The sequence below is a fragment of the Podarcis muralis genome, chromosome 5 (genome assembly GCF_964188315.1).
Source record: "Podarcis muralis chromosome 5, rPodMur119.hap1.1, whole genome shotgun sequence".
In the NCBI taxonomy this organism is placed as follows: domain Eukaryota; kingdom Metazoa; phylum Chordata; class Lepidosauria; order Squamata; family Lacertidae; genus Podarcis; species Podarcis muralis.
The window spans coordinates 36,726,556-36,753,926 of record NC_135659.1 but is presented as its reverse complement, the minus strand read 5'-3'; the positions used below and the strand labels follow the sequence as shown (position 1 = coordinate 36,753,926).

The 27,371-nt window shown below is 40.8% G+C and overlaps 1 protein-coding gene across 3 annotated transcripts in view; it reads left to right on the top strand.

Moving 5' to 3' along the window:
• ST6GALNAC3 (ST6 N-acetylgalactosaminide alpha-2,6-sialyltransferase 3) overlaps positions 1 to 27,371 on the top strand; it is a 238,857-nt gene that overhangs the window by 100,939 nt on the left and 110,547 nt on the right. For 2 of the 3 annotated variants that reach the window (XM_028733058.2, XM_077928569.1), the window contains exon 2: positions 5,800 to 5,991. The exons of the other annotated variant lie outside the window; for it this stretch is intronic. In XM_028733058.2, the coding sequence (XP_028588891.1) occupies positions 5,800 to 5,991 (192 nt within the window). The remainder of the gene's footprint in view (positions 1 to 5,799; positions 5,992 to 27,371) is intronic. 3 annotated transcript variants of the gene reach the window in all.

Below are 27,371 nucleotides of genomic sequence, written 5' to 3'. Positions count from 1 at the left end.
CTCCCAGTGTACTCCAATCACTGTGATTTAAAGTTAAATAAACTGAACCATTCTTAATGCGGGTCTCCATTCTCCAAGTTTCAACGTAGAGGGGAGAGTGGTCTGGGGTGGCCTGCCTCTTTCCCGATCATTCTTTCCCTTAACAAATAATTAAAACTCATGACCCTCCTCTTCTTTTTCTTCATGGATAATATTTGGAGGACCAAAAAAAGGCAACTTTTTATAACAGAGGTAAAAATCAGCTGGCGCGATAGTTCCTAGACAAATTTGTCTGAACTTTGACAGGCTTCTTACCCAGAAGCACTTTCCTCAGGCTCCCATATTCAAACGGAGTGCCCCCCCTAAAAGGGTTGAAAACATTATTTCTATTTCCCATCATAAAATGGGGGATTGCTGTGCTTATTTTCTGAAATTAGGTAGGCTTCATCCCCTCAGAAAGAGCAACCACACCTGTAATTTGCATCCAGTTTTGGCAGAAATATGAACAAGTATTGTATGTATGTATGTATGTATGTATGTATGCATGCATGTATGTATGTGTGTATGTATGTAAAGGTTCCCTTCTTGAAGATCCCTGAATAAATCTACCCAAAATTTGGCAGTCCTAACCCATTCTGGAGGGACTCCTTTGCCTACAAATCCCATTAATTTATATAAAAAATCCTACTGCTGATCTTAGAATCCCCATTACATTTAATGAGACAAAGCAGGGTTTCGGGTTTAACAAAGTAACTTTGGACCTGAATAACAAATCAAATTAGAACAACATACAGTGGCTCTGAAACAGATGAGGCTGATTCCAAATGCTACAGATATGAGGAAAATCTTGTGGTTGCTACATACCCCTAAATTATACTGCCTTGTCTAAGGCCACTTAGCATGTTCACAAAATACTTTGGCAGAGGATTCAGGCAGAATCAACTGCCCTGTATTTAAGAGAATGGATAGTTTTTGTTTTTTTTTAAACAGTCTGGGCACATAGTAAAGAGGTGATTCAGTTGCAATTTACTTCTCTACATCCTATTTTGCTGCAGGTAAATTATTGACTCTGCAAGCGACTTTTAATTTCTACATGCAATAGATATTTCTTACCGACGCAACAACATCTGTTCTGTCTGTGGGATTGCTTTGAAGATGCTGGGTTTCCTCTGAGACCTTTAAATTGTTGCCACTTTAGGCTCAGCACATTCTGTAATATAGATATATTAGTTAAACCTGCCAGAAATTAGAACACGGAAAAAATAGAATTGTCATTTATAGTATACATCAAGTCTTAAAAGACAGATAATTCAATAATTAATTCAATACACCATAGTTTCCATTACAGAAATGAAACTAATGAATAACTCATGGTAAATACATACCTAATTAAAAAAAAATCCACTGTGAAGTGCTGCATTAAAATGAAAATTGAAAGAAGGTGGTTAAATTGAAACTCATCTGTTGTGATCACAAATCTTTGGCCTTAATCAACCCGTGTCCATGCTTAGCCCTATTTTAAAAATTGGCAATTATATGTATTAGCTGGTTGGGGAAGAAAAAGCAGATGGAAGGGACTAACAGAGCAGTAGCCCACCCCCACCCCTTTGCACCAGTCTGGGCTCGGTAGGTTTGAATTGAGTGAATGTATTTGTCCACCTCTCACTGCCTGCTGTCAGCATCACTGAATGTGCAAGTGGAAGTCAGGAATCAAGAAGGCAGCAATTTCCATCCTGACCTGTGTTTTTCACAATCAGTGCTGTTTCCGCTCAGTTTTTGCTAATTAACATAAATCACACAACTTACTCAACTGTTTATGTAACTTACACAACTATTTACAAAACTTATGTAACTTACATTCATTTCAATGTAAAGGTAACATCCTTAGATGGGAGGCTTGCTAGTGAGACTGCCCCCACTGGTGGCAGTCTGTGGAACACCCCCCTCCCCAAATATTGTGTACTGATAGTGCACTGGTAGCAGCTAAGCTGGTGCAGGGTCCATTGGATCCCAAGACATCATGAGTAACACAGTGATCTGCATGCCCCTCACTTTTTGCTTTGACCACTGTGTGTGACAAGACTGGACATGGCAGGGGCCCTGCCTCTCTGTTCAGCCCTGTTGTGGCAGTGGATGCAATTAGGATTGCCCTTTATATTTTCCCCCAAACAACTGATCAGCACAGTTTTCCGATTTTCTGATGCTTTTTGGGGGGGAGGGGACTCTGCTACACGTGTCCAGCATGCTTACTGGTTTAAAAAGGGGGACTATCCTCTACTACTATTTACACATGCAGTTCCTAACTGAGATTGTGAACATACACAGAAGTCTGCAACTTAGCTGGAGAGGACTGGATGATGCTCAGTTTCCCTTAGAAATACTACCAGTAGAACTGCAGGACAGATTTTAAACTATCTTGTTCTTTGTCTTCAGCACACATAAATTTAATCCCAAAAAGAGTGATTCATCATGTCTTCTCCTTATTGATTTTGATATACGTGCCAGGCAGAATGATTCTGATTGCATAGTACTAAGTGAGACAAGAATCAGAGTTATCTTATTATTGAGATTGGATTTTTAAGATTGCTAGAAAAATAGGGAATCCTGTGTGGATTGCCAAGACATGCTAGATGTGCCCGCAGGTTATTGCATTGTGTATATTAAACAACTTTATGTTCATTCAATTTTACCCTATGGAAGAGATTAGACAGAGAGATTCTGAATTAATGTCTGCTTCTGTTATTCAGAAGAAGTAGTCATAAAAGAAAGAAAAACCCAAATTCAACCATAGTTCGACTATGGGTGCAATAATTTTCTTTTAACAGGTTGAATGGTGGTGTGTGTTAAAGGATCAAAGCATATTAAAACTATTATTATTATTATTTGCATGTATTCAAGCTGTAAATCTGTAAGGCATTTTATAGTACCTGCTAGGCAGTGGTAGATTTTACAGAATATGGGCACAATTTACTGGGAACTTTCCCTGTATATAAAGTTCAATTGAAATGAGTGGTTGATTCATCGTGTTTAATGTCCTCCCTCTTCTTGTCCGAGTGGAGTTGTTGTTCAACTTCCATTCATTTTAACAGAGCATGGCAAAGCTGATATCTCAAGTGAAGCATTCCCAGTTTTCATTCACCAAAAATGACCAGGTTTTCTGTCCTTTTAGCAAACACAAATTTAGCTGCAAAACATTGGTTTTGCAATGTTCCAGATGATTAGTTTTGTGGATGTTTATGCACACAGGCTTAAGACTAGCATTTGCACAGTAAATTATAAATACGCATTGGTCTCACTTGATAAAGTATCCTATATTAAATGAGTGCAACATTTATATTTCATTAATACATAGATGCCAACTCTGAGCAATAGGTGTTCAGGAAGCAAGCAGCATATTAACATTCCACTGAGTCTCATTGAACAATGATGTGTGCCCTTCTTCGGTGTCATTTCTTGGGTGCTTTTTCTAAATTTGGGCTTTAAAATTTAGTAAGATAAACTACATTTGACCTTTTCTGGATCCAGCCAATTTGAAATGTTTAGGCATAGAAGTACCAGTTTGCTAAGAAGCATTGCCAGTTCTGTATGCACATTCTTCAACACCTACTCTCACACATGTATAGGGATTGCGCTGTGCTCAGTGAACACATTGTTCTAGCAATAATTGCATGTGGTGTCTGGTGGTCGAACTTCAAAAGCCATCATTAAGACATAATGTGCACTTTAAAGAACACTGGTGTTTTTAAAAACTCGTTTATTTTAGTTTTCCTTATTGGAGCTCCTTTTCTGCTGTTTGCAATCATGAAATTGCTTTCAGTACGATGGTTAAATAGCAGGCAATGCAACATTGCAATATGAGATGCGATGCAGGTTGACCCAGGCATGAAAAATTGACAGATCTAATTTACACTTCTCCTACTCCATTCTCACTCTGCCACTCAATTTTACTCCATCCTCCCTACCCCCATCCAAACAACATTCCTGTAGCTCTCAATATTGGCACCCTGCATTCCTTGTCCTCTTGGTATCACTTGTATCTTTTTTTTAAGCTCATCACCCTGAGTCATTAAATAGTAAAGACCCTTGCTCTGTTGTTTTGATCTGTTCAGCAGTTGGGATGTTGTTGCTAGCAGTTTCGGAAGAGACAGATTTTGCAGTTTGCGTGTCGAGGTCCCCAATCCACCCCCCAAAATAACTCACAACGGACACGTAATTTTTGTTTAAGATTTTTGGCATGATTTTGGCCACAACTTTATTAAAATACAAACCGTGAGTGGTTGTTTAGGCATTGGTTAAGACTATCTGTCCCCCCGCCTGGGGACAGAACTGACTTCCGGGCACCACCGAAAGACAGTGCGGGGGAAAGCAAGTCGGGGAGAAATGGAGCTGAGTCACAGACCCTCAATTCTCACCCGCCTGCTCCCCGAAGGCTTGCCGGCCCTAGTCCCATTCCAGGGATTGGACGAAAAGATGGCAAGCCCCAGGATTCCTTTAACGGAATTCCCTTTCCGCAGCAACCATGGAGGGGCAGGCCCAGCCTATCCTAACCCCTCCTCCACCAGATTTATAACCAATGCCTAACCACAACCTTACAAGTTGTGATGATTTGCTACGCAGTAGGCAAAAACCACCCAGCCAGCCAATTTGCCAGGTGGAAAGATTCCTACCAGGCCCCTGCTCAAAGGCAGACGACCCCATGACAGGCATAGCAAGGTCAACGCAACAACCCCTTACTCTAGGGCGGGTGGGCGGGTGATCCGTTGCACGAAGCAAACGAGAAAGTACAAGGCTGCGTGCAGAGTATTTAAACCTTTTACCCCTCCCACCAAAATTGCAACATAACTTTTGCCCCAGCAACTCAGCAATCCAATCACTGCCCCCTGGCCATCTTGGAGAACTTACCCAGCTCAGTAGACCCCACCGCAACACGTGCTCTCCCTGAAGGAGAACACGCTTTGTAGTCACTTGTAGATATATGACACAGGTTTTGCTTGCTCAAAGTGAATTTGAAGACCCTGCAAGAAGTCACATTTCCATCTGTGCACTACTAACAAAAAGGGGGATTAAAACTAGGTCTATTATTGGTAGGGTTTTTTAAAAAAAAAATGAACAAGAGAAACTATCCTCATAAAATACTTTGCCCCCAAACCAATTACTTTATTTTTGATAACTATGCAGCTCTTTACTTTCAGAAATATCTGCCACTTTAGCACTTTAGGAAACCCTTGCGGTGTTTTCACATGAGCGTCATGATGCTACAGCGGGGTGATAGCTGGTTTTCAACGTTGTGATGATCACCAGCTAAACATCACGAATATAGCGATATATCATGATATGTGAAATAAGGATGGAGCTATGTAGAGGCATTGGCTGGCTTCACAGTTTTTCCCACATTGGGATTTCTGCATCGTGCACATGCGCGCACGCGCACACACACACAAATAATGCTTTGTGATATATTGCCAGACCAAAAATTATGAAAAAAATATCACAATATGGACTTCTAACCAGTTTTGGGCGATATATTGATATATTGTCCCGCGCTACATGATGCTTGGACCAACTCCAGTGTGTCCGTGTACATGGAATGGCTTCCTAACACAAATACATATATGTGGAACAGGGAAGTGATGTGTGCATGCATTTCTTAGTCTGTGCAGCCTAGCTTCCTTTTATTGATATGAGCAGGGATCTCCACATGTGCAATTTCTCCCTGTGAATATCAGATCATATACAGCGACGTTGAACATAGGTTTGGGTATTTTCTCCCTCGCATAGGTTGAAAAAATCTTTTTTAAAAAAATTCTCTCTCGTTTGCAGCGCAAGGCTATTATTGTGCTTGGTTTTGTAACCGCCTTTCTGCTCCTGATCATTGCCCGCCTTACAAACGAAGTCAGCTTTCCTCTGATATTCAGCTGCTTTGGACAAACAAGTGCCAAGTGGATGCCATTTTATACACAACGGCAACCTCTGAGGACACACTATGGATATATGAATGTGAGAACCCAAGAGGTAAGAATTCACATTAAAACCTCTTTAATGTACATAATTTATTGTATTATCAGCAAAGCTAATGATTCATATAATTTAGAATAGTCCATATTTTGTCTTGTCCAGTAGAAAGTGACAATAGCCATATATTTTTAAAATCACGAGTATTTAATTGGTTAACCCTTCTCGCATGAGGATTTGCAGAGAGCTAGATATCTATGCTTAATGGTGCTTATTCCTTAGTAAAAGTGTGTTTAGGACTGAAGCCTTTGCTATTTTTACTGAGCACAGAAGCAAATAGCAAAGTAACTTATGATAGTTTCCAAAAGCAAAATAACTGTTTGTCTTCCTGAAGGCCCAAGGGGTATATCATATGGAGCATAGCATCTTTCTTTTCAACAAATACAACCTTATCATAACAAAATATAATTAATATAATTAAATGTTCCCATTCATATTTAGTATAAATTAATTTCAGAGAAAACATGTCGTGGTTAACTTTGATTAAAGCTGTGAATGATACAATGCTGTTGCTATGGTCTCTTGGAGCTGTAGCTATAGCAACAGTTGTAAGAAAAGTTTTATGTAAAATTTAAAAAAGTATGAAATCCCCACTGCAGAATCTTCCCCCAATGATGGAATCCAGTGTGCTTCTAACACTGTATATATAGAAAATACTAGCACAAGCTAGCATAAATTTTAAGGCAGTCATTCCCAATAACTTGCCCTCCAGATGTGTTGGACTCCAACTCACAACAACTCCAGCCAGGTGATTTTCCAGGGTTCAAAAACAGTAGCATCCATGAATACAGGGGAGTTTTTCCTGGGAAGATAGCCGCCTTTGAATACATAGAGGGTGATGGGGGCAGAGGCAGAGTTAGAAAATTTGTGCAAGCTCACACCTTCTTGTTTGCTCACTTAAGCCCCAACGTTAGCACCTGAACAGGGCTTACACTACAAATGAAAATTGCTCTAAATGGCAATTACATCCCCCCACCCCCGTGTCCTTATTTCTGGCAGCTTTCACTTCTATGTATATATTTACAGTAGTTGTGTTTTAAATTGCACTACTATTTCTAGAATTATCTTTCCCCTATGCCAGTGGTGGGAAACCCTGTGACCATCCAATGCTATTCAGCTCCAACTCCCATCAACTCCAGGCAACATGGCCAATGGTCAGGGATGATGGGAGTTGTAGTACAGCAACATCTGGAAGGCTACAGGTTCCTTGCTCCTGCTCTGTCAGCAACAATTTATGACAGCGGTCATACTCTCAGAATCAAAGCTTGTGGATGTTCTAGGTTAGCCACTCACCTAGCTTTGAGGTAAAATGTTGTGTCCATTCAATGAATCCAGGAAATACCCTCATGATTTGTGATATTCTCATATCTAGGTCAAGATCAATGGCTAGCAAGGGGATGGAGGGGGGTAGGAAGGGGGTTGAGATTGTATTTTGTAAATACGCATTTACTGTCCAATATGGATGATAACATGCCACATTTAATGGTTCTCTAAGGCTGCATGGAGCATAAGGAGAGAGATCACTGTCACTGTTCAGCCAAAGAGTTGAGCGATATGAACATTTTAGGAGTGCCCTCTCTCTCCATCTTAGTTCTTCACTGAAGCTGCACAGAATGACCAAGGGGCAGGATTAGGCCCAGTAGGGGAGCAGATAATTAGGAAAATTGCTTCTTCCAGTTTCCACCCCTGAACTCCTCTAACAACCACTTTGTTTGAAAAGCAGAGAGGAGAATTATCATTTTGACCCATTACCGTGATGCAGAAATGGGGACAGAACTGAGAATGGTAGGGCCATCCTGCTCCCCAAAAGCATCTGGTCTGATCCAACAGGACTCTGTTTATGTACTTACAGAGCTTTCCCCCCCCCTTTTTTTGTTTTTAATTCTACTCACATAGCTACAACACTGGATTGGTTAAGAGAGTGCATGATGAGGATGTGATATGAGAACTCTTGAGCCACCAATTAAGCTGTTGCAGTGGTGAGAGGCAGCCAGGAGCCATGCAAGGTTGTACTCATAGCTTCCTCCACCTATGCCAGTTATTGGTGTAAGGGACAGCATTTGTGGATTGGTATATAGACTCTAGCATCTTTCATCAACAACAGCATCTTTAATTCAGAGATGCCTAATAAATAATTGTGGAACACTTAGTACTTGTCTGGTGATCATACATCTTCCGTAAGATATATGTAGCACTTAAGAAGGTGAAATGTAGCGGCACACCAAGGTGGTGATTGATCGACTATAGCACAGTGAATCAATGTTTCCGTATTTTCTAACCATTCGGTAATTTTCACTCCAGGTTAAAAAACGCTTATGTCAGCAGAATGGTTTCATAATTTCACTGGAAGTTTAGAAATATAGCCAGTTGAAGTTATAATGACTTCCATTGGTACAAGTTTGGAGGTTCAAAAGAACAAAAGAAGAGGAAATAGGATGCATGCTATTGGTTGTGGCACCTAATGGGCACCTGCCACTACTTCTTGTGGGTATAATGGATATGGATATAGTGTACATATATGTTCACTCTAATTGCTGTAATTTTCTCATGTCCCAAAATGTGTACCATACTTTGTACATGCAGTGGCATGAATGCACATAAACCTACATTCTTACTGTGTGGTGTATATTTCCAGCAATGTGAACTGGCTCTAAGGAATTATTCATCCCGGGTTGCCCTTTGTGCAACTTTCGCAGTGACTGAGAATGTCAAAAGCACTTCCATATTGTCTGATGTGGCAGATGACACAGTAGGTTCTTCTAGGATTTCTATAGCATTATGCTTCTTCAGAGAGCACACGAAGAAAGGAAAATACCACTTCTAGCCCTTTCTTCGTGATTCAGGGGGACTTGAAAGAGGGGAGCAAAAGTGTTTAGAACTTTTTGATTCAGAGAGTGGAAAGGAAAATTTATTTCCACTTCCTTAAAGGAAGCATGGATGTTTTTATGTTCTTTTATCTAACTTTCCTGTGTATTATCTTCAACCATTTGATTCTCTTTTAAAGTCACCTCTAGTTCGTTTGGTTTTTCTCATTTCTCATTTTCCTCGAATTTCTTCTCCTTTTTCTGTTCCATACTGGCTGCTTCCATTATCCTATAGCATCCAGTTCAAATTTATTTTGGTAGCTTATAAACGTCTCCATGTTCTGTCTCCTCCTTATCTTTCGCTTCACTTATCTCTTTATACTCTACTCCCTCTTGTTTTTATGCTCTAGTGGTACTTTACTTCTTGTCAAACCCTAAATCTCATATGTTATTTCTACACTGCACCCTTTGTGTGTGTCTTGCTGTTACTTATCTCTGAAATATCCTGCTCCTGCTATTAGGACATCTTCATCATTTGGGGTTTTTTAATGGTGAAGTCATAGGTTATTCCGCTTTTCTTTATAGTTAACTCTCCTTGTTTTTACTTCACTTTCAACCCTTCCCTATATCTCAATGATTTTTAGCTTGTGTCCAGGATCTGTCTACAGTTTTATTTATGATGCAGCACATTATTTGGTACAACAATTAACATTCCCCCCCCCCAATAATTACAAATGAAATGCTGGATAGATTGCACTTAACTTGCAGTTCAAACCAACAGTTGTCCACTTAGAAGTAAGTTCCATTGAATTCAGTGAGATTTACTTTCAGTTATGCGTGTAGAGCAGTCTTTCCCAATCTAGTTCTCTCCAGATGTTTTGGCCTATGGCTTCCATTATCCCCAGCCATCATGGGAAGGGATTATGGGAGTTCTAGTCCAAAATATGTGAAGAGCACCAGGTTGGTGGTGGCTGGGATATAGGCTTTTCAGCCTTAGGGTATAATCCTCAACGCATTTATTTGGGAATAAGTCATACTGCACTAACTTCAGAGCCAACATACACAGGGTGATGAAGTGCGCTTCCATGTTATAGACAGGAAGAAGTGATATGAAATCAAACTGGACTGGATTATCAGAAAGTTAAGAGATCAAGATAAGATTGCATCAAGATTAGGAGAGAGGGCAGTGGAATTTTGATGTACTTGAGCTAGATGGGACTTTGGCCTCATCCAGCAGAGCTCCTCTTGTGCTCTTAAATATTGTTCTTCATGGAGTCTCTCCACTTGTCATTCATGCTAACTCCACCCAACATCCCAACACACTCCCCTGCTGTCAAACATTCCTCCACTCACTCTTGTGTTACAATGCTCTTGAAAGTAAGCTGTTTCTATTTAAAACGTAGAGTTTGTATAGATTAGATTTATGTCATCTGGAAGCACAGACCCTCCAGTGTCCCTATTTTCCAGGGACGTCCCTGATTTTGAGAAGCCGTCCTGGTTTCTGATTTTATCCCAGAATGTCCCACTTTTCCTTAGGATGTCCCTATTTTCATCGGAGAAGTGTTAGAGGGTATGAAAGCACTTGCCCCTTAATAAACACACAGACCCTTTTCTGCTAGGAGATTATGCGCTGTGTAAAAAAGCTGTCCATGGGAAGAAGCGTAAGCGGCCTAGTTACAAATTATCTTGCTCCCTATAAGAGAGATGGAAGGTAGCTGGAGTTTGTGTTGGCATTTTAAGCTTCCAATGTCATCTGAATTATTAATGTTATTTATTTATGTAAATTTGATTCCTGCTTTAGCTTTGAAAGCCTGGGATAGTTAATACGTTTTCCAAATAGATGGAACACATGGAAATAAAATAAAAATAAAATACGTTAGGGCAGCTATCGTTATCCCCTGAGCCACACTTCTGTTGTTCACAGTACTGGCTTTCTGGCATGGAATTAATATAATGACTGTTTTACCCTTTCTGCCCTTAAAATAAATGCATCGCTCTCAACATTACAGAGGGGAAAGATGCAAGCGACCATTTCATGCCAAAGGAGCTGAATGGGTATCCTACAGAGGTCTAGATTGCTCTACACCCTACTCTGTGGCCTTTCGTGCTCCAAATCTTGTGTTCTCTGAGCCCTAGATATCTGTTCACTTGCAAGGGCTTCTGTTTCCCTCATTCCTTTAGCACACGGCCCCGGTTGGCACCTAGCTTTCGCTGCAGGCCACTTTAAGAGGATGGCAGGTAGAAGAGGGCCATGTCCACTCTTCACCTCCTTACCCTTCCACAATGCTTGCCAATAAAAGCAGCATCACTTGCTATCTCCATTGCCCAAATCCAGTGGAGTGGGAGGCATCTGGGAGGGTGTGAAATTGGACTGTATCCTGGCAACTTTCACACCATTGATTTGTTTGGGGGTAGCCACCTGAGTTGAAAGTAGTGCCTAACTTTCATGCTTTGCTATTACTGCTGCCCTGCATGAAGACAGTCGAGAGGGGGCAGGTGCACAAACTAGGAGTGTTATTTCTGAAAGGCTGCTCCCAATGCATTTTGCTCCCTGAGGTGATAGCCAAGATGGTGCCCTCACCATTCCAAATACAGGAAACTGTCTGAACTGGCACTGTGAGAAGTGAGGTTACTGGGAACCAGCCAGAGGGCCTTCTTAGTAGTCACGCCCACCCTGTGGAACACTTTCGCACCAGACGTTTAGTGCTTCATTGGAGCAAACATCAATTCAGGTTTTCTGCAGATTGCTGCTTGCTCCGATTGAGCTTTAAGGAGTGGATTTTTGTGAGGAAATCTCCGGAGCAAAAAAGAAAAAATAAAGAAAAGAAGAGAAAGGAAAATGTGCTTGGACACAGAGATTTAAAGCACAGACTCGGCCTGGAAAGAGTGATTAGAAAGCTAAGTGTGCATAAGCCCCCACTCTGCCTAAAGACAGGGCTGGCCCTGCCTTGTTGTGCTGTTGAAGAGAGTTACTGAGCACACTTCAACCTCACAGAGGAGCAGCACCAGCTAGGTAAAAAATGAAGTTCATGAGACAGTTGTGGCCCTGCTTCCAATGCATCCATTGGCCCTGCACTAAATGAGTGTGCACAACAGAAGAATAATCTGCAGTGGTGTGAAAGGATTCTAGTGTGTGCCTTGGTTTCATGTCCTACCCTCCTGGCACCCCTTCTACTTCACCTCCTTGAGACAGAGAGATTGAGAAATGGCAGGCACTGGAAGACACATTTGAGAGGCTAGTTGTGTCCTCCACCCCCACTCACTAAAACGGTTAGTATATAAGAAGAGCTGTGCTGGCTCAGACCAAAGATCCATCTCATCCAGCATCTTATTTTGCACAGTGGCCAACCAGGTGGTTCCAGGAAGCCCATAATATATGCAGCATTAAAGCAGTATCTTGCAGCTTCTTAGTACCTGTTTTTCAGTGGCGTACTATGTTAGAAACTGAAGGTTGCCTATAACCATGATGTCAAACCTTGGAATAGAACAATGTTCTTCAATGTTGGGTCCCTAAGTGATATTGGACTACATCTCCCATCACACTTGACTATTAGCCAAGCTGGCTGGGAATGATGGGAGCTGTAGTCCAACAACATCTAGGGACCATATCTGAATCCAGAGATCAAGCTTCATTCAAGAGAAATGTAGTGGCCTGTTTTACATGTAATGCAAGGTGAATTCTTTGGAAGAACCCCATCCCCCACAGCTGTGTAAGTGAGAAGGGCAGGCTCTTTAGACATTTCATTAAATCAATAATAAACATGAGCTTCACTGGCGATTATAGAAAGCTGGCTGAATAATAATACCTGAAACATTTTGCTGACATCAATCACTCCCTATCTTTAAAAAAAAAATATCTCTGTTGCTCTTTAAGAACTCTCACACATTTTTACTGAAGTGGAAAATCATCTTTCATAATTTATTATCTTTCATAATTTAACCTCCCATCCCTAAGGCATCTCTGGTTTGCGTTGCTCTCCCGTCACATTTCTTTATCTTCAGAAATCTCCATATTACTATAATTGAGACAGAAGCGTACATTGTACAACATTCCACTAAGTGTAGTCCTGCAATTGCTTCATGAGTTGTGTAGATTGTGGGGTGGAGGGGTGGGGGTGGGGAGAAAGAGCAAAGCTTGCAGCATGTTGCATAGCGAGTCTTAATAAATAACCCTGGAGATGTTTAATTTAAGAGTAAATTAGTCTGTCAAGCTCAGTGGAGTTCAAACTGCTCTGCAGTAAGCTTGAAGCTTACCCATCAAGTAGTAAACCCCATACAGTGTAATTGCATCTGTTTTGAGAACGAACTGCAATAAGAGGTGAGTACAGGACCGTAATAATAATAAAAATGCAACTATTGCCCTATAAAAGAATTTAAGGGAACAAGGAACAAAAACTCCACATGATTCTTCTGAAGCAATTGTTAAATGTTAGCATTTTGACATTTTGGACCTGTTTTCTTCATCTTGTTTAGAGGGCTAACGTGCATGGTTTATGTAATGTAATGGGAGAATGTAAAAAGGGAGAAGTTCAGTTACAAAAAATGGAATGCCCTCTTGTTAATCTGCTAAAAGGTCTCTTGCAATATCAAGCTAAGAATTGGCTAAAGATAGAGCATTGTGGAATCTCTCATTCACAAACTGGTACCTAAAAAGATCCCCCTGAAATATATTTTTAAAGGCCTCTTGAACATAAGATAACTAATAATAATAATAATAATAATAATAATAATAATAATAAAGATATGGTTCATGAACATTCTGTGATCAGCACAGTCAAGGCATTTACACTGGAATCTTACTAGATATCACCACCATCATCTTACAGATATTTGTTCAATGCCTTGTTGTCTCATGCCTATTTCAGTGTACAAGAAACATTCCCAGAAGATTGCACATCTGTTCCACATTGCCAGGCTTCCCTAAATTCATATATGTTCCAGGACAGAGAAAGCACTGGTCTAATTAACATCACTGATGAGTCGTTCACTTCATCCTGACATCATGGTAGTGTCGGTGGTGATGATGATGATGTGGTGCCCGGTATCATTAAATTCTGATTTGCAGTTACTGCTTGTTTGACAGATAGGGGCAGAGCTTAGCCAGGAAAGAGTTCCTCTTAAATGAAGAGGAAACATCACTGTCTAGCTGTGGAGGATGCTGATACTGGAAAATTAGTATGGAGGGAAAGTGACAAAACAAAAGCATTTTAAGCCATATTCCCAGCAGTAGGTAAAAATAATGTTGTGCCACATTCAAAATGATGGTTCTTCACTGCCTGGCAGAACACGAGCTAAATTTTGTGATCAGTAGAATTGGAGTACTTGTGGTGTGCAGTTTTTCGATTATCATCTGGGAACTAGCATCACAGTTCTCCTTCAGATTGCTGTTAAATGCTTTGCACCCATGCCAGTTAAGTGTTAGTTATTCTCTTGTTTTGTTTCCTGGGGAAGGAATGGCCTTGCACAAGGTCATTCCGCTTAGGGAATGCATTTTCTCAATACAATCCTGAGAATAATGCAAGGGCTACAATATAAAAAGCCTTCAGAATTCCCAAGTTCTTCCTGAGTTAAGAGAAAGTCAGCATGTTCCCTTGAAGTAGACGTCTGCTCTTGCTCTCGAGTCTTGCACAACGACAGTGCTGTGGCTTGGGAATGCCATTTACAGCTAGCCACGAGGAGGCAAAACATTTGGATGTTGGGTGCATGGCATTGTGGTTTATAAACCTGTGTCATGCCCCCATTGACTGCTTTTGGTGAAGGGTGGGAGAGGAAGTACTTCCTACTCATCGGAAGGTGAAGTTGTGGCATTAATTTACAAGGTCATTTACAGCTTGGGTCCAGGATACGTCAAGCACCATCTGATCCCTTGTATCTCTGCTTGGTCATTGAGGTCGTGGGAGGAGTCACTGGTCTCCAATGACTTGGATTCACAGCTGTTATCTACCATAAGCCATGTGTTCAGCATTGTGGGCCAAATTTTGTGGAACTCCTTTCCAGTTGAAGTCACACAGGTCCCCTCCCTGGGTACTTTCTGGTGCTTGCCAAAAACTTTTTTTGTATTCCAGCAGGCTTTTTAATTGAATTCTGATTTTGTAGTTAACTCATTTTAGTCGTATTGGATTGGATTTCCTGTACACCACAAATAAGCTACAGTTCTGGAGACTGTCTTCCGAAAGGCTTTCCCACCTGCTATTCGGCACTATTGCCAATCATTTTATTATTCATTATTAAATATCACACACACACACACACACACACACACACACACACACACACTGTATTAGATTTTTTTCAGACAAAAAACAACTTAGAACTTTCAGAGATTGGCAGCATATCTTAACACATCACAAATACAACCTTACAAAATATCAGAACAGAACTTTGGAAATGAAAATCAACAACAAATATAAAAGCCCGCATTCAAAGCAACACAGTGAGCTGCAAAACAATATCCTTTTAAGCACCTGAGTATGTTACAAGTAAAAATTTGGCACAAAATTGCAGTAAAATTCACACATGTTAAAGCATTGCAAGTAGCTAAACAAAAATCACTAAAGATGAAGCTGCACCCACGCTTCCCTTGGCAGTAACATTTCCCAAGCACATCCTTAGCACATTCTTCCACTTGCAAACCTCATTCTCATCCACTCCCAGCAATCATACCCATAACACAGTTAATCCCAAACCAACCACTTGTCACCTGGCAAACAGAGTTAAACATAATTTACAACCAGCTCATTCACCTACTTCCATATAAACAACAGCATAACTACTCACTCCCTGTCTCCCACCCAGGTATACTCTATATTGGTTGAGTCTCTCACATTGCGTGGTATTAAGCAATTTTATAACTACAATAAATGTACAACCCAGACTCTCGCCCTGGGCAGCAAAACCACAATTCTGTTTATCAGTCAATAATGCATCACTCCCTTTCTCCTCACTGCCCTCACCCTTGTAGTGTCTGCAAAGGGAAAAGCTAAAGAGAGACCATTGCCTTTGGTGTCTTTTCACTGGAGTTGCAAACCCTAGGGGCGTTGACCTAGTGGAGGCAGCTCACCCCACTACAGCAGTGTTCTTCTCTAGTCCACACTGGGATACAAGTTAGTGAGCTGCAGCTGTTTACATTCTCCTACTCAGGAATCAACTCCAACTTAGCGTCAGCGCCCTGGCTGGCAGGGCAACCAGGAAGAGAGTGGGCAATGAGATGAAACGGCCTCTCCCCTGTTCCGTTGTTCCTTAATTCAAAGCAGGTCAGCATCAAGAACAAATTTGAGAGCAGGATTAGCAGCTGCAAAAAAAACCCCAAACCTTTGACATCATAAGAGGGGACCTACAGAAACAGTCAGTAAAAAGCATGTTTCTAAAACTTGGACTGTCCTTGAATGGCCACAGAAAAGCCTTATGACATCATGGAGACACAATGGAGGACCCCCCCCCCCCCAAGGATCAAACAATTCTTTTAATGACAAATTTGAGAGTTCCACAACACTCTTTTCAGGGCCCCAGAAATGGTTCCTGGGATGCAAGTTAGCCATCTGTGATCTATGTAATGAAAAATACTATACTTTCTTGTTTTCTTGTTTCTCATTGATTTTTGTACTTAAAGACTTTCTGGCAAGGTCTATTTTTTATCATCATAAAGACATTTGCAATCTCTGCTGCTGGGTTGGTTTGGCAGGCTTGCTCACTTCAGGTGTTAGTAGTCAATTATTATTGTGCAGAATATTATAAGAGAGGAGGAGGCCCCTGGCATTCATATGTTTTGTGTGTGTTGGGAATGTTCTTTTAAAGTGTGACTGTTGCACAAGTTTTGTCTTTTCAATGTGGGATATGACTTCCCTGCCTCAGTTTCGCCGCTGCTTAATTAATTTCAACCTGCATCTCATAGTTTTTGAAATAGCATCTGGGATGTGCCAGTTTGACAACGGCAGCCTTCTGGGTCTGTCTTGGAAGGTCTTTGTTTTGGTTGAATACATTTGGACCCTAATCAAGAGTGAATTAAGACAAGCTACTTGAGTTGTGTGTGAGTTCTTAAATAGCTGCAGCAGAGATGAGCAAGGGGAGCTGAAACTGGTCTTCTTCCTCTCCACAACTTATTTTCATGCAACTCCTGCTAATGGGCTCAGAAATCATGTTTGCAACACCTGTTTTCAATTCCCCATCCAACTTGGGATGTAGGCATGGAAGCTAGAATAGGACACTAGGCATCATCAGTTGCATGTCCTATTTCTATGTCAGTTAATATTTTCATGCCCCTGAATCCTGTAATTATGCATGTTTCAGTTTAGGTAGCAAGATGAGAAGACATTCATTTGAATTATGGTCACATTTGTTGCTGCACATGTGGTCTTTGAAATTCACTATTTATCTCCTGATTATTCAAGATAATCAGTAATATTAATGTAGATCCTAAAGTGCTATTTGATGCTCAGTTTAATTTTAAACCTCAAAATAATCTTGGCGTGAGCTTTGATCCTTGTATAATAGCTTCCTGAAGGCTTACTCTGTGTCACTTTCAGTGGAATTTTAATCTGAGAAGGTGCACTGGAAGCTATCTAGAAATTCAACCTGTCTTGTAAAGGTGTATTTGATCTTAACACATCTGAAGGCTATTGAATGGCTTTATTATGAAACTTACTAATACCATATTATTTTACTATTAAATCTTTTTCTACCGTTAGGATGAATGCTTAAGGAAAAAAAGATTATCCTTCTATGACAGGTAGCATTTGCTACTTATTTCATTATGCAAGGTAGTAGCAATGTTTAGGTAGCTAATGCCAGTTAAAAAGGTGCCCTAGTCTATCAACCATTCTAAACCTATGTGCTTTGTAAAGGGTCCACATCATCCATTAATGGCACATAACAGATATTTCTGTCACCCTGCTGTGCATTTTCTCCATTTTTGATAAATTAGAATTAACTTTCTATTTTGCATACTTGCATGCCTATTTATCACATATATTTACAAACCTATTTTAGTTAGTTGACAAAATAATCAAAACAACAGGCTCATTTGCACATTACACTTGTGACAGGGCTCATAACAATGCATGCAGCCTCCACAAATAGAAAGTGTCTCTATTCAATAGAGAGTGCACTTATTTTGATGTTCTGGTGCAGAGGAAGCAGCGATGGCAACTCTGCAGTGTTTCAGTGTCGAACAACTTGTTTTTGTAATAGAGAAGATAATTGGATTTAAGCACAATGAACACATTTTTGCATGCCTGCCATGGCAACCAAATAAGTTGAATTTTTGGTTTAGACTTTTATGTTGCCCTGCCCTCTTCAGTGTGCTTCTTTGATTTTTTCGTTTTTACAGTGCTCGAAATAGCAATGGAAAGAGCAATTTAAATTAAATAAGCTGTGCTCAGGGAAACAAAATACTCAGAAGCATTTTGGCTTAGGATCGGCAATACGCAGGACATGGAGGGACAAAAGTAATTGGTAGCTCAGCAGTGTTGGCTCCATGATTTGTGGGGTAGGGGCTGAGGATGGCATACTCAGTGTGGCTTACCAAGATGGAAGAAGTGGGACATTGAAACAACTCTTAGGCTGCATCTTATTTTCTGAGATAAATTGTGGAAATGGTAGTGTTTATTAGAGTGGTAAATGAATATTGTATGCAGTTGGGGCTTGTGAATGGGAAGTATGAATGGTTTGTTTGGGTGTGTGAATGGAATGTGCATGTAGTGTATGCAGACCGTATGACACTGCCATGCATTGAGTCAGACCGTCTGTGCATGTAGCTCATTATTGTTTACACTGAATGGCAGTAGCTATCCTGGTGCTCAGATTGAATCTGGGACTCCTGCATGCATCTACAGCCCCATCTCCTTAAAAGATGGCAGGAAGGTCAGGCTGGTTGCATGGTTGTATGTATATTGTGTGTGAACAGTGCATGGGCACATGAATACGACAGAATCTAGTTGGTGCCCTTGCATTCATGGAAGGGCCTTTGACCCAAAGGATGCTTCTGTTCATGGAAGAATATTGGAGGGAATTTTTGCTAATTCTGACCCCCATCCAAAGCAGACCACACCACACCTACTATTGGCTCTGGTACATTAGGGGTATGGGTGGGAAGTGTTACAGAACAGGGTATATAGTGGCATGGGGAAGGTGGTTGCCAGCAAATGGAGGAATGGGCTTAGAGAGCCAGTGCAATATAGCAGAGTATAGACTGACCTAGGAAACTAGTGTTCTAATCCCCACTTGGTCATGAAGCTCACTGGGTGACCTTGGACCAATCACTGCCCCTCAGCTTAACCTTTACCTCACAGTGTTGTGAGAGGAGGGAGAAGAACCATCTACACCACCTTCAGCTCTTTGGAGGAAAGGCAGCATATAAATGTACTAGACAAATAAATAAATAACTAGGCAAAACTGAGCCATTAGTGGAAGCATCACCTGGATCCAAAAACCCTTCCATGAGCACAATGGGATTCCACTCAAGACTATTGTTATATTTATTTATCAGTACTTCGCCTTTTTTCCTGACACGGACTCAGGGATGGGAAAAGATGAGTATGTGTGTAGATAAGAAAGGATATAAATATGATAGTTCAAATAAAAATGCATCCATGTATTTTCTCAGGCTGCCTCCTGGTGTAAATAAATTTGAATACTCAGAAAGTCAAATTAATACGAACACAAGTTCTGCACGTTGCCCTGTGTGCAGTGATTCAAATATCTAGACCTCAGTGGATAAGATATTTACAACACTATTGCTCATGTTCAGAAACATGAGCAGCTGTGCTGCAAACAAAAAACACACATCTCGCGTAAGACAAGCAGGCCGAAAATTATGTGCTGGCAGTTAGCATTTTTAGTTGTACACACTGCTATGCAAAGCTGAAAGGAAATATCACTCTTCTAGGATTAATACATTTTGCAGCATAAATGGAGAAAATAGCCTGTCAGCAGAGCAGGGTTTTGCTGATTGTAAATATGTTTTTGCTATTGCCCCTTCAGTGTAGATGCAAAATGACAACAATCAATAAATGGAAGCTTTCCTAGCCAAACTAATTATATTTCTCTGGCAGCATGGGTGGCCACTTTAATTCCCCTGAGTAGCCAAATGGATCCATTTTCTAGAAGAGAAAGAGGGAAATACAATGATCTTTGGAATCTCCTATATTACATTTCTTAGACACACATATATCTTGGGCAACATCTGTAGCACACAGCGCCTGTCAGCCTCCAATCTCCCCTCCTTTTCATGTGTCCATATGGAAATTAGGTAGCTAAATCATTTGAGAGAGTATCACAGAAATGTGAATGTTTACAGGAATTGGGTTAATTTCAGATATAACTCACATATCCAAAGCCAGTGCCTCCGGTGGTTTCATCTGCGGTCTTTTGGAAGCACCTCCAATTTGTATTCTGTATTCTCTGAAGTCCAGCAACTGGGAGGTCAAAATCACCACTCTGCTGACTTTCTTATATAGGAAAAAAATCTAGGATATCAGCACTGGTGTCAAAAAGATAGTTTACAGATCAAACCTGTAGAAAGAATGTTTTCTGCCAGGGATAGTTCCACCTTCAAAAATGCCGTACAGTAATAAATGCCATTTGCTTGCATATTTTATGCTTTACTTGGCTAATGCGTGTGCTGCATGCACACCAGTGTTTTTCCACAAATGTGTGACTGTGTATGTATCTTGGCTATGCCTTACATCAGGCATAGGCAAACTCAGCCCTCCAGATGTTTTGGAACTACAACTCCCATCAGCCCTGACCATTGGTCCTGTTAGCTAGGGATGATGGGAGTTGTAGTCCCAAAAACATCTGGAGGGCCGAGTTTGCCTATGCCTGCCTTACATGTTGGCTACATGCAAGTAACAAAATAAATAGCTGCATATGTAGTTTAAAGTTGTGTTTATACCACCTGGAGCTTGTCCCACAGCAGGGACAGTGGCTTATAGGACTACTGGTATATTGTTTATAATGGAAGGCCTGAGATCTGTAATAACATTTGTTTGCATAATCAGATCACCAAGATTGAATATAGAATTGTTAGTAGTGATATTCAAAAGTAGCACAGAATGGTGAACAGAAGGAAGGCTTGGAAAGGTGGATCTAGAGAACCAGATTTACACCATGGAGTCACTACAGAATAAGTGTGAACACCTGTAAGCTTTTTGTTTGAACACAGTGCAGTGTAGCAGTTAGAGTTTTGGACTAGGATGTTGGGAGACCAGGGTTCAAATTCCTACTCAGCCATTAAGCTAACTGGTTGATCTCGGGCGAGGCATCATCAGACTAATTGACCTCACAGGGTTTTCTGAGGATGAAATGGGGAGGAGTACTGTAGTGTCATTCCTCCTTGGAGGAAAAGTGAGATAGAAATGTAATAGATATAGATGATAGATGATAGATAGATAGATGATAGATAGATAGATAGATAGATGATAGATGGATGATAGATAGATATGAGAGAGAGAGAGAGAGAGAGAGAGAGAGAGAGAGAGAGAGAGAGAGATGATAGATAGATAGATGATAGATAGATAGATAGATAGATAGATAGATAGATAGATAGATAGATTAGACAGTTTCACTGAGATTGTGTCAGTCTTGTTTGTTTGTTTGTTTGTTTGTTTGTTTGTTTGTTTACTGACAGTATCTATAACCTGCCCTTCACTGGAAGGTCCTGGGGCAGAAAATATAAACATGAAAAAAACAGATTTGCATTATAAAGGCTGAAACAAAACACACCAACAATAACACAAATCTCCATAAAATCACAAAATCATAAAGTCACAAGGCGGCAGCAGCAGCAAAAATGAAAGCTCAGTGCACCTCACTCGACCCTAGCAGCCTGGACAAATAAATGCCAGAGTTCCAATGCAATGAGAAAAGCTGGGATAGCTGGAACAGGTTATAGAAAAACAGCATCCACCTCCAATGCTTTGCCCACTTTCACAGGAATTCCTTGGGTAGATGACGGCAATATAATCAGAATGCTGTATTCTCTGGCTAACCCATATCAGCTGGTGCACATATCTACTTATGACTTCAGTTGGCTGGATCTGTGCCCAGTTGATACAACTGAAAGCACCTATGGTTAAATGGCATGCATCTCTTAGCCATCCCTGGACTGCCTTTCTGTTAGTGCCATGAGTAGTCACTTCAGCAGCCCAAGAAGGTCTCAAATGCTATATCATAACGCCATCCTCAGGAATTCGTAAAGTGAGAATTGTTGTGATTTTTTTAAGGTAGGGTTTCCCAGCCTAATAATAATAATAATAATAATAATAATAATAATAATAATAATTTATACCCCGCCCATCTGGCTGGTTTTCCCCAGCCACTCTGGGCGGCTTCCAACAGAACACTAAAATACAATAACCTATTAAACATTAAAAGCTTCCCTAAACAGGGCTGCCTTCAGAGGTCTTCTAAAAGTTTGGTAGTTGTTTTTCTCTTTGACATCTGGTGGCAGGGCGTTCCACAGGGTGGGTGCCACTACCGAGAAGGCCCTGTGCCTGGTTCCCTGCCTATCCAGATGTTGCTGCAGTTCCCATCATTTGTAACCATAGAGTGTTACAGTGCAATGCTATGTGTGTCCCCCAGCCCAGAAATAAGTCCAGTCCAGTCCAGTGGAATCTCTTCTTAGGTAAGTGTGTATAGGAATACAGCCTTAGTTTCTCTTCTTTCGCCAGCTGAATGTGCTTCACGGTATTAGGGTGCTAACATAGGGTGGATACAAAACTGCAGTGATGCCAAGCCACATATTGCTTGGCTTCTAAGAAAACATTTTATTTGTCTTTTCATCTACCATCTTAAAAGCATGCTTGGTTGTTCCAAGTTGACAAGTTTACATGACTGACTGTTATTTCAGTAACTGGCAATGGACCAGAATAATTACTGAGTATATCTGTCCTAGAAATATACAAATCCAATGGAATGTGTGCAAAGAAATGTACTCTTGAGATATTTGTAGAACGTGTAAAGCAACATCCCCAACGTCACAAAATTAAGCAGATTCTATTTCAGTGAGGTATTTAACCAATTAGGTTTAAAATAATTTCTGATATGATGAAGAATAGCCTGGCTTTCTTTTTTCATGTAATTAATTTAAAAATCTATTTTAGTTTTCTTTCAGTCTCTTCCAGCTCTGCTTGCTATTAATTATTTGTCACTTGCTAATAACGTCCATTCCACCCATCAACGGAAATGGATGACTAAATGTTTTTGCCTCTGTTAAAGCAGACTTCTATTTTAAAACAACAACAACAACAACAACAATACTTTTAACTTTAGAAATGATTTGACACTGGATTGATATAATTTGACAATGAATTACATAATGGCATTATTGTTTTATCTTGCACAAAGTATGAAACATTAGAACCTTGTAGTCTGTTTTTCTTCTTCGGGACTGGCAATCTCAGAGTGAAATGTAACTTGTCACTTGCTCTATTGTTTTGATATATTTAGCAGGACTATTTTGGTCTCCTCCCCCCCCCCATCTCTTCCCCTCCCCTTCCCCCCTTCCCCATGACATGTTTTCCCCATAGCTATTAGAAGTTTTTGGGTTCACACCTATGCATAACATGCTGTTCATGTGAATTAGGATGGGAAATGTGTTGAAATAACACATTAAAATGTCCAGCTGGCAGCAAATTCTGCCAACTGTAGCGAAAGGGACAAGAGAGCGGAGAAGCCTTTGTAAACTTGTAGATCAAGTCCTTAAATATCCAAAGCACTTTTACGATTGTGATGATGATTAAATGAATTTGTGTCCTGCTTTTTAGAAACGTATCCCCCACAAAGCATCAAGCATAGTACGCAGTTTTTAAAACCCCAATAAGCAAAACCAAGCACAATGTACGACCTACAAAACAGATGCATGTTCATATTTCTGTGAATAGCCATGAGTGTTTCAACATCACTGCCCCCTGCTACATCTCCCGCTTCCCAAAAGCTGCTCCTAAATTTGGGGGCTCTTCATATCCCAGCCCCTGTGGTGAGCAAGTACAGGGGCCTTCTTTGAATCAGAGCTCGACTCCTTTGTGAGAAGTTTAAAATTATATCCGTGGTCATGCACATGTTTATATTAGTTAATTATCACACAACAGGAGAATGAAACCTTTTGTGGGCTTTCGCACCAAATCCCACATCCCAGGTTCTGTAATGAGATATGGCTTTCTCTCTTACCGCCATATCCTGCACATCACTTAATACAGGGCTTTCAGGGATATGAGTGGCACTTTGGTCTAGACCACTGAGCCTCTTGGGCTTGCCAATCCGAAGGTTGGCGGTTCGAATCTGCACAATGGGGTGAGCTCCCATTGTTCTGTGCCAGCTCCTACCAACCTAGCAGTTCAAAAGCATGCCAGTGCAAGTAGATAAATAGGTACCGCTGTGACGGGAAGGTAAACGGTGTTTCTGTGCACTCTGGTTTCTGGCATGGTGTTCCGTTGCACCAGAAGCGGTTGAGTCATGCTGGCCACATGACCCAGAAAGCTGTCTGTGGACAAACGCCGGCTCCCTTGGCCTGAAAGCGAGATGAGCGCCGCAACCCCATAGTCGCCTTTGACTGGACTTAACCATCCAAGGGTCCTTTGCCTTTTTTACTTTTACCTAATACAGGGCTTCACCAGTCAGGCTAGCCTGCTTCAGGATTAGGTAAAAATTAGTCTAAGAAAGCATTCCCTTTTCAGATTCCCTGAAACTGGTAACCTCCAGGTATCATAGGCTAGAACTCCAGCCATCCACAACCAGCATTGCCAATGGACAGGCTTGATGAAAACTGTAGTACAAAATGCTTGTATGGTACCACTTTGGGAAACATTGCTTTAGAGAGTGGCACACTAGAGGCAGATCAAGCTGCTACCCCTTTTGTGTCTTCTCTTTTAATCACCCTTGGGAAGCACATGACACTCACACAACCTCAATTTGGTAAATTTATTCCCTCTGTCGCCTTCATGGCACCATTTGAGAAGCAAACATTTATATGCAGAGATATTTTGTTGAATCAGAACTTCCATTCATAAGAGATGGGGACAGATATTTAGTGTTGCTTACCTGCACCCTAATTTGCTCCCATCTCAAGGTCCTATATCATTTTGGTTGACTCGTCCATAACAATGGGAATAAATCACATGTCGCATGGATCCAAGTGGCGTTCCTAGTTGTGCCTTTGAAAGTCAGACTTCAGCTTCTGCTATAGATACGTTGTACAGATGGTTTTTTAATGTATAAAGCATTGTGCAGATGGTTTTGATGTATAATTCATGATTGCTCCTGAGTCTTCCCACTGCTAAGGGCACTCTATTGTTCATCCTTTCTTTTTTATGTTTTAGCTTATATGATTGTTATTGCCCCTCTGCCTTGCTTACAATCTTCTGTATTGCTCTACAAAAGTCATTTATTAAGACATGAGTTATGTCTACCAAAGTGCTGTGCTTTTCTATATCCCAGCTTGGCACGGCGACACATGTAATTTAGAAATGAGTGCTATGTAAGAAGCCCTTTTTACATATTGGATTTTAGACGGAAGGCTGCAGCTTAGAAGGTATTAGCAGAGAGATTTATGATTGTGCAGTGCTATATTGTGGTGAAGATTTTAATTTGTGGAATAGGTCACTGAAGCTCAGAAAAGGCACCTGTAGCTATTTGTGTTAATTTAACAAAAGAATCTAGTAGGGTGTTAGTCCATAACTTAATTGCCTTGAGTAGAATATTTAACCTGACATTACAGTTTGTGCCTGTATAGGGTAACCGGAAGCTGCTTCCATTCCAATTTTATGTAGTTTAAGTTCTGATCCCAGGACTGTGGAGAGCTGAAATTGACATCCTCCTATATATATTGGCATTCCTCTCATGCATAGAAGTCTGCAAGTTTCAGTTGATGCTGAATGCCACATGGGCACTCCCATATAGTGATGGGAACAAGTCTAGCCGCCTTCTAGTCTCACTTGCTCCCCACACCTCTCTTCCGGCAGGGCCATGCAAAAGAGTTTCACCTAAGTATTGTTCTTAATGACAGCTTGCCATGTCATTTGAACCCAATAAAGGGTGGGTAATCGAAATATGTTTTTTAAAACAAACCAACCAACCAACCAACCAACCAACAAACAAACAAACCCATGGTTTATGTAGTCAGCATTTCAACAAATGATACTTAAGATTAACCACAGTTCAGGTTTAAATGTAATACAGAGCTGTGGTTAATTAAAATAAGAAGCAAGCCCTTCCAATCTCCTCTTTGTGGCTGCCTTAGAGGAGTAGAGGAAAGGGAAAGCATGCAAGCTCAGGGAGAGGCTAGTCTCTCCCCTGTCATGGGAAACCATAGTTTATCATGATGCCCAAATACTGTCATTATTTCCTAGCCACAATTTGAGCAGCTGATTTCAACCTAAACATCATAGCATCTGCTCTTCTATTTTCCATTGTGCTCTTCAAGCCTTAACTCGGAGCAACTTCTTAAGATCAAGATAGTTTGGATGGGGAAACAGGCATTCCCATTGACTGTTCTGTTCACCTGGAGTATCTTTCAGATCCACAATGGAGCCTTTTTATTATGGCTGGTGTGATTGGGAAAAGTCAGTGTAAGCTGGTTGAGATTTTTAGATCATGCTTTCCTTGTTTTTAAATATAAAATCCTTTCACTCACCCCTCTCCTACTAGGACTGGAATGTCCCCTTGAGGCAGCAGCCTTTCTTTTGAACTTTCTGAAATGTGCCTGCTGCTGGAACTGCAGCAAGAGAGAAGTCACCATGAATAGTTCACTTAACTAGTATTCAGCAGATACAGTTCTCTCTGTGTTTAGCCAAAGGCTGCTTTGCATTTCCCTGAAACAGTTGTTTCATGTTATCTCTGTTCCTCCTCTGTAAAATGGCAATCGTCCTTACCATATTCTGTTTCTACCAAGCTGCTGTAAATACAAAAGCCTTTTACAGATCACACTGCTAAGCATTATAAAAATACTGAAACAGGGAAGTACTTCACAGATAAACGGCAATGTGTTTTATTTATAAGACACCTTTGTTTTAGAGCAAAAGCAGCTTCAGAACAGATTAGGCCGCATCCCAACATTGATTTAAGCACCTATTGATTTCAATAGAAAGTGCACCTTCTTTTGACTTGCTTCATTTCAGGGTCCCTCTGTTTTATTTGATGGCACTAATGTATTCATTCAAAATGGCACCCTGCCATTATGTAATGGTTGGCTGCATGAATGCTACATAACAATCCAGGATGCTCTTTGCATAACCCTCTATGTAAAAGAGAGGAGACGTGAAAATTACATTCATAAAGTTCAACGGAAACAAGCTAGCCATTTCTCAATGATGAATTAGAGGACCAGAAATAAACTGGAGGGCTAGGAACTCCACTTCCGACCAGTTAATTTCATGAGGCAGAAGACAATAAGGCACAAATCTGCTGATGTTTCCAAAGTTTGTTGTTGTTGCCATGCTCTCAAGAGTGTGAGGGGTGCTAGTAAGTGCCGTACAAATAACACATTTATCCTGCTACAGTTGCCAACCTTCTGAAGTGAATGTGAAAAGTGAAGATAACAGCAAAGTTGCAATCACTTTAAGTTGCCAGAAAGAGGTTTCTGGA